At 40.1% G+C, this 17201-nt stretch overlaps 1 protein-coding gene across 1 annotated transcript; it reads left to right on the top strand.

Moving 5' to 3' along the window:
• Positions 1-1045: 1045 nt before the first annotated feature.
• Positions 1046-10615, top strand: THOC3 (THO complex subunit 3). The gene is made up of 6 exons (XM_027098173.1): positions 1046-1369; positions 2156-2312; positions 3726-3930; positions 7265-7426; positions 7546-7646; positions 10036-10615. The coding sequence occupies exons 1-6, from the start codon at positions 1103-1105 to the stop codon at positions 10197-10199; spliced, it is 1056 nt and encodes a 351-aa protein (XP_026953974.1). The 5' UTR covers positions 1046-1102; the 3' UTR covers positions 10200-10615.
• The last annotated feature ends 6586 nt before the right edge of the window (positions 10616-17201 follow it).

Raw genomic sequence — 17201 nt, 5'->3', positions numbered from 1 at the left:
TCTTCAGGTGTTTTGGCAATATTTATTCAAATAAAAAAGTGCATATGTGCACAATGAAGTTTGTATAGGGATGTTCACTGCAGTATTGTCCTAAAAGCAAATCATGGACACAAAATGTCCACCAAAGGGATCAGTCAAATAAACTATTATGCATCTATATCATTAAAGACTGCATCCATGAAAAGAATGAGACATATGCATATACTGATACGAAATGATTTCTTACAGGTGTTTACCATAGAAAACAAGTTATGTAAGGAATGCTACCATTTTGAGGGGTGGGGTAGGATACACACACACCTATCTACCTCTCCCAAGGTGCTTATTTACACTTAAACTATCTCTGGAAGGCCACAAAAGAAATTTAACAATATTTTTTGGAACGTATGGGTGTGAAGTGTGGGGAATAGTCTAAAGGGCATGACACAGGCAGACATTTACTTTTCACTCTGTATCTTATATATTTTTGCATATATAATCATGTGAATATAGCCCCTTCTAAAAACAAAGAATTTGTATATTTAAAAACATCCCCAAACCCCTCCCCAACACCTCCACCTCTTTCCTCCCCTCCCCTCCCCCACCTCCTCTTTCCCCCCTACCTCCTCCTCCCCTCCTCCTTCTTCCTCCCGCCCCTGCAAACTCCTAGCCCTTTACCCGGGACAAGTTCACCAACTCGTCCTTCTCCAGCAAGAAATTGAGAGCCTTCAGCTCAGAGATGTGGCTGACAGGTGGGGAGCAACCCTAGAAAAAAGGTGTTTCTGACTGACGGCGAACGGAGGTTTAGGAGAATTGCGTTGGTTTATTTCTTCGATTAAACAGGGATACAAATATATATACCAAGTAGTAGGTAAGGGTAAAATAAAGACCCTAAAAACCTCCTAACCGTTATTTGTAAGGAAAACTTAAAGTGGAACCATGACTATTTGAAAAGGCAAAAGCGGGCGCGCGCTGCAGGCTGGGACTTGTAGTCCCTTCTAGATGGTCCACAGTGCGGCTGCGCGGAAAAGTGGGCGCTCTCCCGTGCGCATGCGTGCGGCGGCGGCGGCAGGGCTAACTGCAGTCCCGCAGAGTCAACCCAGCCGGTGTCAGGCAGCTCGGCATGGCGGTCCCCGCGGTGTCCATGGGGCCCTCGGCGCTGGGCCAGAGCGGTCCTGGCTCGATGGCTCCCTGGTGCTCAGTGAACAGCGGCCCGACGCGCTACGTGCTCGGGATGCAAGAGCTGTTCCGCGGCCACAGCAAGACGCGCGAGTTCCCGGCCCATAGCGCCAAGGTGCACTCGGTGGCCTGGAGCTGCGACGGGCGTCGCCTGGCCTCGGGGTCCTTCGACAAGACGGCCAGCGTCTTCCTGCTGGAGAAGGACCGGTTGGTGAGCCGCTAGGACCCGGCCCAGGCTAGGGAGAAGGACTGTGGTAAAGCGAGGTGTGGTGGCAAGGAGAGAACGGGGGTGAGGAGTGTGGAGGTGAGGAAAGGGGAGGAAGGTGAAGGGGTGTGGAGACGAGGGGCGTGTGTGATGCGAGACAGAGGAGTATGAGGGTGAGGAGGGGGTGAACGGGCCGGGTGGTAGGGGGTGAAGATGGGGATGCTGGAGAGGAGAACTGGTGGTTAGGGAAGGTGGCCGTGTGTAGTAAGGAGGTGCGAAGATGAGCGGGGAGTCGCGGTGCGGGGATAGTGAAGACCGGGGGTGAGGAGGATGGATGGATGGGCGGTGAGGAGGATGGCGGGGGTGTGGGAGAGTGGTGGGGGGAATTGTGTGGTGGTGAGGGGTGGCTAGGGGCAGTGGTGGTGGGCTCACTGTGGTGGTAAGGAGGGCCTCTCTGAAAATGATAGGGCCTCCATGGCAATGAGCAGGTGGGTTGGGACCCCTTGGTGGCAGAGTAAGGGTAGAAAACCAGAAAGAAGGAGGAAGGCCAGGGAGAGCAAAAGAGTAAGGGCATTGATGTGGAACCCATCCTCAGAACAGTTCAGACTGATTGGGGAGGAAGGGAGGGAGGATATTGGAAGGAGTTTGGGGGAAGAGGCTTGGAAGGATTCGACTCTCTAATTACCCAAACTTTTGTTGGTCACAAGATAGCTCTGTTTAAATAAGGTTGAGAAGTTACATGGGGAGGCAGGTACATATGGGTGAAGTGACATCTGTATTCTGTTCTTTCAGGTCAAAGAAAACAATTATCGGGGACATGGGGATAGTGTGGACCAGCTCTGTTGGCATCCAAGTAATCCTGATCTCTTTGTCACTGCATCTGGAGACAAAACCATTCGCATCTGGGATGTGAGGACTACAAAATGCATCGCCACTGTGAACACTAAAGGTGACTATTCAGAGAGTGGGCAGTAGGAAGATAAGCTACTTATAGTTATTCAACAAGCATTTTGCAAGTATCTTCTCTGTGCATGACCCTGTAGGTATAGGACATCCTGAGCTGAATAAGACAGTTTCCAGCTCCAAGGATATTAGGGTTTAGTGCAAGGAGAGAGACATATGTATAAAAAAAACACTAACGTAATATGACGTGGTCATCCTGTAACGGAGAAGTCTACAAAGTGGATACCCAGAATGGAAATGCTTAAGTCTGCCTGAGGGAGATAGGGAGGGCCTCACAGAATTTGAGCAAACTCTTAGGGTAGCCATATAGATTTAGTGGTCAGGGTACATTGGGTGAGCAGCTCTAGCAGGGAAGAGCATGTGCAAAGGAATGGAGAATTTGGGAAACTGCTGATAGGCTAGAATGGCTGATCTTGGAATAAATGGCTTTGATGGTCTGGGAGAAAATGACCTGGAAGTTGTGCAGTACATTTGCAGACTGCTTTTCACCACGTATTACCTTATAAACATTGAGGCCCTTTATTAAATTTTATTGACTAAGATGTTATTGATTATAAGATGCATCAGTATTTTATGGACCATTAGGAAAGAAAATAAAGTTTTATTTATCATATAGTCATGATACACTGAAAGTTTTGAGATGTATCCTGATGCATTCTAAGATACATTATAGGTAATAAAGTGTGAAAAAGTATGCATCTTAGAATCAGTAAAGTTGATGAAATTTTTGATTGATGTATTCAATGTGGGCTACTGGACTTTGTTGGCAAGACTTGTACCTGGAGGTGGAATGATGTGGTTTCCCCAACTAGACAACTGGTGATATGTGAGTGATTTAGGTGGTATATGGATGAACATTAGAAACTGATTGTGTATATATTTTAATGCCTACTAGAAAAAAAGAACTAGCCCATAGAATTTATTGCTAAAGTAAAGCTATTTAAGTAAAAATTTGGGGGGTCAATTTTAATAAAAATCTTGAGTGAAGAAAAGTATAGCTGTTACATGGATAGTACAAAAATTGTGAAAATGGCATGTGAATGACTGGAGTTTGGGAAGTGCTGGTGTAAGAGAGTTAGAGGCTTTGGTGTCAAGTCTGGGTTTAGATCTTGGCTCTGTTACTTCACAGCTTTGACACTTTGGCTCATTTCTCTTCCATTTTTTCTTCTGTAAAATGGGGGTAAAAAGTGTCCCTTAAAGAAACGTGAGAACTAAAGGGGGACATTTGTAGATGAATGTGCTGGACTCCCAGTTGATCTGTAAATGGTAGTTCCCTTCTGTTGACGAGGACCTTAGTGAATGAGCTCTGGCGATAGCTCTAGTTTTTCTATGATAACAAAATAAACTTCTGGAGGATTATGGACTAACATTATCTTGCTGATTGTATTTGGGTTCCCAGGGGAAAACATCAATATCTGCTGGAGTCCCGATGGACAGACCATTGCTGTAGGCAACAAGGATGATGTGGTGACGTTCATTGATGCCAAGACACACCGTTCCAAAGCGGAGGAGCAGTTCAAGTTTGAGGTCAATGAAATCTCCTGGAACAATGACAATAACATGTTCTTCCTGACAAATGGCAATGGTTGTATCAACATACTCAGGTGAGGGGTTCTAGCTGAAGGGACTGTCATATCTTTGCACTGGGTGCTGTGGTGGATACCAAGGTGAATTAGATGTGAGTCTATTCTGAAGGACCCAAAAGGACTAATACAGTTGACCTTTGAACAACACGGATTTGAACTGCTCAGGTCCACTTATATGTGGATTTTTTCAAGAGCAAATATTACAGTCCTACCTGATCCGGGGTTGGTTGAATCTGGGATGTGGAACCTCGGATACAGAGGAACCGTGGATACAGAGGACCAACTAAGTTATGTGTAGATTTTTGACTGTGCAGAGAATTGGCACCCCTAACCTTCTTGTTCAAGGTTCAACTGTAGTAATAAAGAATTCTAATCTCTCTTGAGCACCTTTGAACTATGCCCCTTATATTTTACTGAGTCCTCAGAGAACTCCTAGGGAGTCGATGGTGTGCTTCCCATTTCACAGATGAGGATCAGGGACTCAGAGTCACTAGTCAGCTGGTGAGCACTAGAACTGGATGCACTTGGAATTATAGCTAATTCGTACCCTTAAAGTCTCCACTTAAATATCACTTCCCCTCCAGGGAAGCCATCTTCACCCCCAAGGTTAGAAACTTATTTTGTGTACTTCCTGTTGGAAGCATTTCTCATTCTACATTATAACTGCATGTTTATTTCTCTGTATCTTCCATTAGACTGTAAACTCCATGAAGGTAGGGACTGTATTTAACTTGTTTACTGTTAAATCCCTAGTGCCTAGCCCAGTATCTGCTACACAAAATTAGGATCTCAGTGAATATTCTCTAAATGAATGAAACTGTGGAATTGAAATTGAGATCTGTCTGATTCTGTTCTTTCTGTTATCTTGGGTGAGCAATGCAAGGCAGAGTGAAATAGGCTCTGTGTGAGAGGCTGGGAGTTTGCTGTAGAATCCCAAGGAAAGAAACTTATATTGATTGTGGCAGTTGGGGGTTGAAGGAGGCAGCTTCTGAGCTTGACCTTGAAAGATTAGTTGAATTTTAAGAATCAGCAAAAGGGAACTGCACAATGGACAAAACAAGTGATAATTAGCATGATTTATTTAGAGAGTAGTTGGTAGATCAGGGTTGCTGGGAGTGGTGGCAGATAAGGTGTCTGAAGAGAGACGTCCTGAAACGGGAAGATAAAGCTGAAGTATAATTTGAGACCAGGTTATTTGGGTCTGGAATTCTATGCATAGCAATTTGAACTTTATTCTGTAGGCAGTGTTTTTTGCTGTTGTTTTTTTTAAGCTTTTTTGTTAGAAAATAAAACAGATACAGAAAACCACGAAATATAAATGTGTAGCTTAATGAACTATTATATGCTTAACACCTGTGTAACTCCACCAGGTCAAGAAATAGTACTTTGCTGGCCACCTCAGAAGTCTTGCCATGGGCTTTGTCCTTCCTAATCAAAACTCCCTCCCCCCAAAACAGTCTTGATTTTTATATTTCTTTGTAGTTTTAGCTACCAAGTGTGCATCTCTAGATACTCTAATTTTGCCCACTTAAAAAAGTTTGATATGCCTTTTAAGTCAGCTAAACTACGGAGTCCCCCTCCATCCCTTTCTTTTACTTAGAACTTAGCTGTTGAAAAAGCAGGCTGTTAACCTGTGGAGCTTGTCCCAGTCTGGATTTTGCTGATTCCAAATGCTTGCTTATTTGTTGGAATTTAAGAGACATTTCCTCTAATCTGTTTGGTTACCCAGGAATATAGTTCATTTAGAGAAAGCAGGATAAATGGTTGATTCTTTCCCTTTGTCATTAGGTAATGAGTTAGTTCTCTATCACCTCCAAAGATGATCACCTAGGGTTTTTTAAATAAAAAAGAATCATTATGGACTCATGGATTTAAGCATGGTAGAAGTGTTTCAGTCTATCGTAATCATTATCCTTATTGAAGCTCAAATTATCTTATTTTTGGCAAATGGGGTCCTCTTCAAGTTGGTTCCTGAGTTGTTTTTTCTTTTTTTTTTTTTGACATAATCCTATTAGTCTTCAGTTTCTTGCTCTCTGGTATGACAAGATATGCCAGGTTCATCTTGTGTTTTTCCTGCCTCAAATCTTTAATCAGAAAATTCTGAGAATTCCTGGATTCTTCTACTAGAAAATAATATTGGAGCTAGGAATGTCCATATTGTTGGGTTGACTGTTTATAGACCTTTCCAGTGGACAGAGCTAAGAAGTATGTGTATTGTATATACCTTAAAGATAAAATACTTTGTGAATTCATACTGATAACTTCCAGTTAAAATCTCTTTCCTTCCAAACTGAGTGTTCTGGTTCTCAGAGATGCAGGGGATTATAGAATTTGAATATCCCATGGTTGCTTATTATCTTCATCCCTTGTTACACATACAGATATTTCAGAGTAGCAATACTACCACCACCACCACCAATATGATTGCTTAAAATAGTAAATTTTGCTTTTTGAATATGCTTTCCTCATTCTTCCTCCATTAAAAAAAATAGTCAATACTATATATTGTCAGATTATACAGCTATTACATATTATACTTAAACATATATAATTTCCACAAGAAACTACGTATTTAATGCTCATTACCAGCCTGGTAAGTCTGGTACATCTCTAGTCACTGATTGTCAAAACTCACTTTCCAGTTTTGATTCCTCAGGAAGAGCTCAGGGGAACAAGATTCCCTGAGTTCATACTTATTATAGCTTATATACTTCTAAAATTTTAAGATACTTTATGGGGCTTCCCTGGTGGCGCAGTGGTTGAGAGTCCGCCTGCCCATGCAGGGGACACGGGTTTGTGCACCTGTCCGGGAAGAACCCACATGCCGCGGAGCGGCTGGGCCCGTGAGCCATGGCCGCTGAGCCTGTGCGTCCGGAGCCTGTGCTCCTCAATGGGAGAGGCCACAACAGTGAGAGGCCCGCGTACCGCAAAGAAACAAAAAAGATACTTTATTATATTGTGCTTATTATTTGAACTTTTTATAATTAATAGTTTTGCTAGTTATAAACATTTCAATTCATATATTCTTGCTGGTGTATCTTAAGTATGTTACTCCATTTTCTTTTCACATAAAGTGTTACTGTCAAAAAGTCTGATGACAATCTAATTTAAAGTCCAGTAATTTTACTACTATACGTCTTCTTGTTGGTTAGTCTGGGTTCATATTCTCAGGTATGTGGTGTTTCAGTGTATTGTTTGACATCTTTTTATTTCAGGAAAGTTGTTTTGAAATTCCAGTCTTTGATATTTGTTCTGTTGTCTTACTTCCATTTTCTTCTTAGTGTCTCCTCTTACCGTCTTAGTACCACGGTCCTCTTCCCCCAGTTTGATTGCTGTTTGTCTTGTTTCTCAGCTACCCAGAGCTGAAGCCTGTGCAGTCTATCAACGCCCATCCATCCAACTGCATCTGTATCAAGTTTGACCCCATGGGGAAGTATTTTGCCACAGGAAGCGCAGATGCTTTGGTCAGCCTCTGGGATGTAGACGAGTTAGTGTGTGTTCGGTGCTTTTCCAGGTAAGCAACTCTGCCAGCACTTTCCTTGTTGGATAAATTTGTTTTATGTCATGTTGGGTGAAACTGGGCCCTCCTCTCACTGGGTTATTTTAATGTCTCCTCTGTCTACTCTGTTATAGGCTGGATTGGCCTGTGAGGACCCTCAGTTTTAGCCATGATGGGAAAATGCTGGCATCGGCATCGGAAGATCATTTCATCGACATTGCTGAAGTAGAGACAGGTAACTTTAATGAGACTCCTCTGTCTTTCATTTCTGGCCATCAGGCCTTCTGCTGTCATGTGTTTTCATCTCTGCTCATTACTACTTGGCCAGCATTAGTATAAATGGGTATTAGCATAAATGCCAGCATTAGCACAAACTCCTTAAGGCAAGTTTGTTTATTATGACTATTGTAGTCAGGTAATGGAGGGAGCAAAGAGTTAGGAAAGAAAGGGGCAGGTCTGAAAGAGAGTGATTAAAGAAAATATTTTACATTTTATTCAGTTTTAATTCTTCCATTATAACAAAATTTTTAAAATACAGAAAGGGAGAAGAATGAATGAATAAATGGATGGATGGATGAATGAATGATCCCACCATTTAAATACAACCTCTTTTAGCATTGTGGGATATTTCTACCTTTTGCCTGTATGTGGACTTAAAAAATACATATATACATTTTATAATTTAAGAAATTATTAAAATAGATGTGATTTGTTTTAAAAAGCAACAAAACAACTTGAAAATAGAAAAATGAGAGGTGAGTATTCATTTTACAAAAGAATTTCTCCAGATTTATTTTTTAATGTAGCTTTATTGTTTTTGTAAATAACATGATACTTTATTAAAAGAATTCAAACTATAGAAAACTTCAAAGAAAGTAAAAAGCTTGACATTCCACGATTTAAAGAGTGCCACTCTTGATAGCATTTTGGTGAGCATTGTCCAGCTATCCAGACATGCAGCTCCTTCATGTCCCCTCGTGTTCATGTGATGCAGGCATGCTCTCCTGCTGCTCCGGGGCCCTCCCTCCTCACCTGCAGGATCTTACAGCTTCTTACATGGCGATGGCTGTTGAGCTCTACTGCTGTTTTTAATGGGGTTTAGAATTCCGTTGGCTATACCAGTATATACCTAAGCTGCCCCACTCTTAGATGGCTTCTGGTCTTTACACCATTATAAATGATTCTTTGATGAGTATCATTTTACTTATGTAGTAATCCTTTTGGGTAAAATTGGGATTGCTGAGTCCAAACTGCTCACATCTTGTCAGGAACCAAACTTCCTTACAGAAGAGTTATCGCAGTGTTTACTCGCAGCAGCAACGCATGCGTGGAGTTAAAGGCCAAAGGGGAAATGGAAGGGGAGTAGCAGCCTCCGACACCATTTTTTATGTCTGTGTAACACAGAAATTTGCTCAGACATGTGGCTATAGATTGCCAGATCCTAGCATTATGAAGAGTGGTTAACTGTCCCTGAAATAGATTACTTAAAAAAAAAAAAACAACTATATACAAAGCAGAAACAGACTCACAGACATAGAAAACAAACTTATGGTTTACTAAAGGGGAAAGGGAGTGGGGGGAGGGATAAATTAGGAGTATGGGATTAACAGATACAAACTACTCTATGTAAAATAAATAAGCAACAAGGATTCACTGTATACTGCAGGGAACTATATTCAATGTCTTGTAATAACCTGTAATGGAAAGTGATCTGAAAAAAAAAGAAAAAAACCAAATCAAAACTAAATCACTTTGCTGTACATGCTCTACACCTGAAACTAACACAGTATTGTATATCAACTATACTTCAATAAAAATATCTTGTTTATACACATACACACACATATATATATGCATATGTGTGTGTGTATATATATATATATATATAGCTTTATTCAAATACAATTCACATACCATATAGTTGACCAGTTTGAAGTGTATAATTCAGTGTATCATGCATTTTTAAATCAGCACCACACTGTGAACATTTTACTACATTAATCTTAACTCTAAGGTTGAAAAAATGTTAAGCAGGACTAAAAAAAATGGCTTTGGAAAAATTATGTTTAATTTCCATAAGTAGGAAGAAAAATTTTTGGAAAAAGAAATCTATTTGCAAGTCATTGTGGTTTAGTAGAAAGATCTGTGGCTTTGGAAACAGGCTGACTTCCTGTGCTGACTCTGCTGTTTCCCTTTTTATTTCCCCTGCTGCTTCTTTGAGGTGTGACTTAACTGTTCAATCACCTGTTTCTTTATAAAATGGGGTTTAAAATCATTACTTGCCTTGCTGGATTGTCATTATACTTTATTAAGATAAAGTATAATCCATCTGATTCATAAGGGGTGCTCAACAAACAGCTGCTGTTGCTGTTTTTTCAGGAAGGGTAGAATCGGGTTCAGAGCACAGGCTCTTAAGTTAACTGGCCTGCGTTCACATCCTGCTCTGCCACCCACTGCCTCGTGAGCCCTCTGCGCCTCAGTGTTCTCTGCAAAATGGGGTAGTAATTGTACTTATCCTATAGGGTAATTAAGCAGATTAAATGATTTAATCTAGGTAAGTGCTTAATGAGTATGGTCTCTTATTATTACTGTATTGATTGGTTTCTCTATATTGATTTTTATAGGAGACAAGCTGTGGGAGGTACAGTGTGAGTCCCCCACCTTCACCGTGGCTTGGCACCCCAAAAGGCCTCTACTGGCATTTGCCTGTGATGACAAAGATGGCAAATATGACAGCAGTCGGGAAGCTGGAACTGTGAAACTTTTTGGGCTTCCTAATGATTCCTGATAGGGGAACCTGATGTATGGAGAAGGCCCAGGCAGAGGCAGGCTTCCATTGTATAGTTAGTTTGGTCTGTTCTCTTGGAGTTGGTGGGCACCTAAAGTATTTATAAATTGGTATAAATTATACAAGTCTTTTATCAGGCTGCCCATTCCAGTCTCCTTCGTATTTGTTATGGTAGCTGTTCCCATTCCTTGCCCCCTGCAGGAGGGCTCTGCAGTGATGACACCAGCATACCTTGTCCTGTCTTTCTGCTTTTGGGGATATGGTGGACTTTGTTGGGCTTGCTTCTGCTTGCCACCTAGTTTGAAGGGGTGGGTGAGGAAGGGTGAGACGGGGATGGAGATTTTTTATAATAAAAAAGAAATACATTTACTGTTGAGAATTGAGCATTTAATAAAACTGACTTTTTAATTATGGGACTTCTAGGACTTTAAAAATTATGGTAACATTATCATTATTATTTTCTTATGTTTTTTTAAATTTTATTTATTTATTTATTTATTTAATTTTTATTTATTTTTTTGTTATCCATTTTATACATATTAGTGTATATATGTCAATCCCAATCTCCCAATTCATCACAAGACGACAACCCCCCGCCACTTTCCCCCCTTGGTGTCCATACGTTTGTTCTCTACATCTTTGTCTCAGTTTCTGCCCTGCAAACCAGTTCATCTGTACTATTTTTCTAGGTTCCACATATATGTGTTAATATACAATATTTGTTTTTCTCTTTCTGACTTACTTCACTCTGTATGACAGTCTGTAGATCCATCCACGTCTCTACAAATAACCCAATTTCATTCCTTTTTATGGCTGAGTAATATTCCATTGTATATATGTACCACATCTTCTTTATCCATTCGTCTTGTCGATGGGCATTTAGGTTGCTTCCATGTCCTGGCTATTGTAAATAGTGCTGCAATGAACATTGGGGTGCATGTGTCTTTTTGAATTATGGTTTTCTCTGGTATATGCCCAGGAGTGGGATTACTGGGTTGTATGGTAGTTCTATTTTTAGTTTTTTAAGGAACCTCCATATTGTTCTCCATAGTGGCTGTATCAATTTACATTCCCACCAACAGTTCAAGATGCTTCTCTTTTCTCCATACCCTCTCCAGCATTTGTTGTTTTTAGATTTTCAGATGATGCCCATTCTAACTGGTGTGAGGTGATACCTCATTGTAGTTTTGATTTGCATTTCTCCAGTAATTAGTGATGTTGAGCAGCTTTTCATGTGCCTCTTGGCCATCTGTATGTCTTCTTTGGAGAAGTGTCTATTTAGGTCTTCTGCCCATTTTTGGATAGGGTTGTTTTTTTTTTTAATATTGAGCTGCATGGGCTGTTTATATATTTTGGAGATTAATCCTTTGTCCGTTGATTCATTTGCAAATATTTTCTCCCATTCTGAGGGTGGTCTTTTTGTCTTGTTTATGGTTTCCTTTGCTGTGCAAAAGCTTTTAAGTTTCATTAGGTCCCATTTGTTTTTTTTGTTTTTATTTCCATTTCTCTAGGAGGTGGGTCAAAAGGGATCTTGCTGCATATTATGTCAGAGTGTTCTGCCTGTGTTTTCCTCTAAGAGTTTTATAATGTCCGGCCTTACATTTAGGTTTTTAATCCATTTTGAGTTTATTTTTGTGTATGGTGTAGGGAGTGTTCTAATTTCACTCTTTTACATGTAGCTGTCCAGTTTTCCCAGCACCACTTATTGAAGAGACTGTCTCTTCTCCATGTTTATTCTTGCCTCCTTTGTCATAGATTAGGTGACCATAGGTGTGTGGGTTTATCTCTGGGCTTTCTGTCCTGTACCATTGATCTATATTTCTGTTTTTGTGCCACTACTATATTGTCTGATTACTGTAGCTTTGTAGTATAGTCTGAAGTCTATAGTCTAGAGTGAGAGGCTTCTATTGATTGTGTGATTGAGAGCTTAGAAACACCTTGAGGCATATTGTACTTACTAGGTATTAGACACTGTTGGAAGGGAGGAGGGAGAGGAAGAGAAGGAACTTGAACTCCAGAGGAGAAAAGACTATAGGGACATAAACCTGAAGCAAACTAAGCTATGGTTGATTTTTAATCACTTAAACTTGACACTATAGATGTTCCTCTTTTCAGTGACACACAGGGGTAATGACCACCTATCTAATTTGTTGTCCACACCAGAACACTTCAATAGTGTAAGGAGGTGCTCTAATGCTGTAACATCAGGACAACAGGTATAAACTGGAACAGTCCAAGGCGGCTTGGGGTATGTGGTCACCCTGCACAAGGGCAGTGACACTGACACAGTATGGAATGAGGTGTAGTCTATATACAGAGACACAGTACATCTGCAGTGGGCAATATTAATTTCATTGTAACAATGGCAATACTGTCTTGGTTTGCAGCTTTTATTGTCAACTTGCATGTAATAACAAATAACTAACCTAAACTATACTTAGTATGTATTTGCATTAACTTGGTATGTACTGAAATGTACTAGTATGTACTTAGTATATATTAGGCTCTAAGTGCTTTTGCATATATTAACTCATTTAATCCTCTGAATAGCCTTATGAGGTTGGTGCTAATATCATTCCCACTTTTGTGAAAAGGAAGCTAAGACAGGGTAGGAACTTGCCCAGGCTGTACCTAATTTAGGGTTGGATCGAGGCTTTGTGTTTAGGCTCTCTGCCTGCTGTCTTAAACCTTACTGCCTACTGACTCTCAAATAACAGAAGACTTAACTGCACATAGAACAGAATATAAATTTCAACTTTGACAATGTAAACGCTAGGTTTGGAAGGTAGACAGGAGGTAGAAACAAGGGAAGATGGTATGAATGTCCTCATTTTACAAAGCGTGATGTTGAGAGAGTTTATAGTTGATCAACAATGTAGATTTTTAAGTATATCACTACAAGTCAAAGAGATCATGAGCAGTGGAATAACTAATGATGACAAAACTTTACTGAGCAATGTGGACATAGGAAGAGTGTAAAGGAACTAAACCCTTAGTAAAATAGAAAGTGAACAGATAATGCCTCCAATTTAGTCAGAAAATGGTCATGTAAGAGTGTTACTTGGAAATGGGGAAGAATTCAAAATAACAAATAATTGGACCTCCCTGGTGTCGCAGTGGTTAATAATCTTCCAGCCAAGGCAGGGGACACGGGTTCGAGCCCTGGTCCGGGAAGATCCCACATGCCGCGGAGCAATGAAGCCTGTGCGCCACAACTACAGAGCCTGCGCTCTAGAACCTGCGAGCCACAACTACTGAGCCCACATACCACAACTACTGAAGCCCGCCCGCCTAGATCCTGTGCTCCACGACAAGAGAAGCCACTGCAATGAAGAGTAGCCCCCGCTCACCGCAACTAGAGAAAGCCAGCACGCAGCAACGAAGACCCAACTCAGCCAAAAATAAGTAAATAATAATAATAAAAAAATAACAATAGTTGACGTAAACCTCATAAAAAAGGAAAACCAAACAGCCAGTAAACACAGAAAAGTGTACGACTTCATTAATAAGAGAAAAGTGAGTCAAAACCAATGAAACTACATGCCAATCAGTTTGACAAATACATAAATGAAGTGTGGTAGTATCAGGTATTGTAGACCTGGAGTACTATGGGAATCTTCTACCCTGTTTATACTGGAGTACAAATCGACACAACTACTTTGGAAAGCATTTAGCACTCTCCATCAACTGAAGGTATATAAATAGCCTGTGAGCCAGCAGCCCTCACCCCCGCCCTGTGTAAATGCACCGGAATAACCGGTACAGCAGGATTCCTGTCCATGATTTACATTAGCACAAACTGAAAACAAACTAAATGTTCATTAAGAGTCAAAAATTAAATAAATTATGTGTATTCGTACAGTGGGAAAACTATCAAGCAATAAAATTGAATGAACTAGAGCTACAGGCAGCAATGTGGGTGAATTTTTTAAACCAATGTTGAGAGAAAGAAATAAGATAGAAAAGACTTCATATACTATGATCCTCTACATAAAGTTAGATGTTGACAAAACTAAACTCTTTTGTTAGGGATGCAGGCAGGTTAAAGGAAAGGATTGTCAAGAAATGAAGATGGTGTTTAACCTGGAAGAGGAAAGGAGATTGTGATGGGAAAAGGATATGGGGGGGTTTTTGAGATGCTGACAAGTATCAATACTTTCAGATTCGAGTACTGGTTATGTAAGTATTCTCTTTTTATTTGTCACATTGACAGTTTTGTTCTCTGCACTTCTCAGTACGCATATCGTATTTTACAATTAAAAACCTGACTAAAGAATCGGTCGCTTCTTGACTGCTGGATGTGGGAGTGGGATGAGACTATTTCATTTTAAGCCCTTCACTACTGTTTGCATTCGCATGTTCATTCATTCAGCATTAGTTGAACATATTCTGTGTACCAAGCACTCTTCTTATTTTATATGTGTTTTAACTCATGTAATCCTCACAAGAGCTCTGTGATATGGGAGCTTATCTCCATTTTATAGATGAGGAAGTTGAGGCCTAGAGTTATAGAACTTGTCCAAGGTTATATAGCTAATGGGTAGTGCCAGGCCCATTTGCCTCAGAGAATCTGAATTTTTACAATACAATCTAAAAGAGAAATTTAATTACTAATTATAAGCAAAAAAATTGCACATTAAAGAAGATGACAAGTTTTCATCTATCCAGTTAGAGAAAAACACACAGTCTGTCTTTCACACACGTACATCTTGTATTGGCAGGGATTTTCCTTATTAAGCAATTATTTATTGACTGCCTACGTTGTGCTAGGCACAGGTGCTGGGGATAAACACTTAATAAAATACACCCCCAATCTTCAGATAACTTGCACTCTAAGTGAGGAAATAAGCCAACAGTTGAGTAGAGGTTATATACCAAGTGATACATCGCTGATGGCAGTATAAAATCTCAGAAATCTTTTGGAAAGAAGTTTGGAGATAGGTACCTCAAGCCTTAAAAATGTTCATTTGCTTTGACTTCAAACTCATTTTTATGGATTTATTGCAAGAACGTTATTCTCAATATGGAAAAAAGCCTTCATGCATAAAAACGGTTATTTTGTCTTATAATATTGAAAACTTGGAAAGAATTTAAATGTGTAAAGTGGTTAACCAGTAAACCCACTCAGTGGAATATTTTGTAGCCCACACAAAAAAATCAAGGTTATGAATCCCTTGATTATATGAGAAATGATTGATTTCAATGTTAAATGGAGAAAAGGTGAACATAAAATTTGATATCCAATATGATGGGAGCTTTGTCCCAGAAAAATCACCCTAGCCGGTGTACAGAAGGGAGGAAGGAGAGCAGATGACAGGAAGGAAAATTATTCCAAAGCCTTATCATTAGTCTTACTTAAGTAATAGAATATCAAGCAATTTTACTTTCTAACTTTTTTGGTTCCATATTTCCATGTAAGGGACATGAATTATTAATACTTTGTGGGAGGAGGGTATACTTATTCACAAAAATTTAACACTGTGTTCTAATTCCCTCCACTAGAGGGAGAAACTATTTCATGTAATTTCACTTTGATGTGCTATTTAGAACCAGTCAGGAAGTTTTACTCTACTTTCCTCTGACTGTGGTGAGGGTTTTTTTGTTTGTTTGCTTATTTGTTTAGAAATTCTTTGAAATCGGTTTTAGACGATTTATTAAACCATTATATTCAAAGTAGAGGAATTTTGCAATTTTTTCCCCTTTTTCCCCATTGAAAACTTGGCTGGCTTTAGTAATGAAACATTAAAGAATTTGAAGTTCTTAGACTGTCAGTTTTTTAAACATGATCTGAATATAAAAATATATGTTCATTGAGTAAATTTTTGAAAACAATGAACAACTCATCGAAGGAAATAAAAGCCACCTCTGCATGTACACACACCTAATCTGCTCTTCTGTCTGAAAAAAGTATGAAAAATATTTTGTCTTATCACTAAATACTCTTCTACATCAGAGAATTTGATTAAGCTTATGCACCGTCTCCCAGGAAAAACGCACAGATATATTTTGAATGTAGAACTCCTGAAGCCCATTCATTAACTCTGGTTGAGACCTGTTGTCATTCTTTTCTTAGTGGCATTCCTTCAGACGGTGAGCTGTTTTTGTTTAACCCAGTCCCAATTTGGAGGCTCTTAGCTTTCTTCTAGGGTTTGGTTATAAACAATCTTATGACATCATGTTGGTAGATAAATCTTTGCCCACATCTTTGATTTCCTTAGGGTAAACTCCTGATGTAGGATTGTTGTTAGGTACCAAGAGCTACTCTCCTGAAAGTGATACCAGTTCCTCTCCCAATGATGGCACATAATAGAGTTCCTCATTCTTTAAGTGATTGTTCAAAGCAGCTAAAATGTATAAATATACCGTACTGTTTTCATAAGTGTAGGTATTCTGATTGTTTATCGCTGCATAAGAAACCACCCCAAAACAGTGGCCTAAAACAATGACAGTCATTTATTTTGTTCACGAACCTGGAGGTTGAGTAGAATATTAATTCTTTTACTACACTCTTACTGACTGAAAACAGTACCTATTTGACTAGCTCACAGTTCTGCAGGTCAGAAGTCCAGGCACAGCGTGACTGGGTTTCCTGCTCAGATACACACGGGAACATGTTGAGTTCCCTCCTGAGAGTGTTAAAGCACGTGAAATGTAAGTGTAAGACATTGAGCCCCAAACGTTGGATGTTCACCATAGTTTGTGTGGGTCACAGAGCTGAAATCAAGATGTCAGTCAGGCTGTGTTAGCATCCAGAGGCTCTGGGAAAGAATGCCTCCAGGCTTCTTCGGCTTGTTGGCATAATTCAGATTCTGCAGTTGCAGGACAGAGGTCCCCATTTCCTTGCTGGCTGTCAGTCGGGGGACAGTCTCAGCTCCTAGAGGCCTCTCGCTTGCCTTCCCTGCTGCAGCATTTGACTTCTTCAGAGCCAGCAATGGAGAGTCTCCCTCTTGTCCCTTTTGTACTTCAATTCAGGAAGAGTTCAGGTCCTTTTCATGGGGTGCC

This window comes from Aethalodelphis obliquidens, unplaced genomic scaffold (assembly GCF_003676395.1).
Source record: "Aethalodelphis obliquidens isolate GAN/ISIS:26980383/991018 unplaced genomic scaffold, ASM367639v1 scaffold121, whole genome shotgun sequence".
Lineage (NCBI taxonomy): Eukaryota > Metazoa > Chordata > Mammalia > Artiodactyla > Delphinidae > Aethalodelphis > Aethalodelphis obliquidens.
Note: the sequence above shows the minus strand (reverse complement) of the source record. Positions and strands in the feature narration are given on the sequence as shown.

What these genes read in the sequence shown, in the direction of transcription:
- THOC3 (XM_027098173.1), top strand. Translation starts at nt 1,103, where the DNA reads ATGGCGGTCCCCGCGGTGTCCATGGGGCCCTCGGCGCTGGGCCAGAGC. An exon ending in TGCTGGAGAAGGACCGGTTG is followed by an intron (nt 1,370 to 2,155) that starts GTGAGCCGCTAG and finishes CTGTTCTTTCAG; the next exon opens with GTCAAAGAAAACAATTATCG. An exon ending in GGTTGTATCAACATACTCAG is followed by an intron (nt 3,931 to 7,264) that starts GTGAGGGGTTCT and finishes CTTGTTTCTCAG; the next exon opens with CTACCCAGAGCTGAAGCCTG.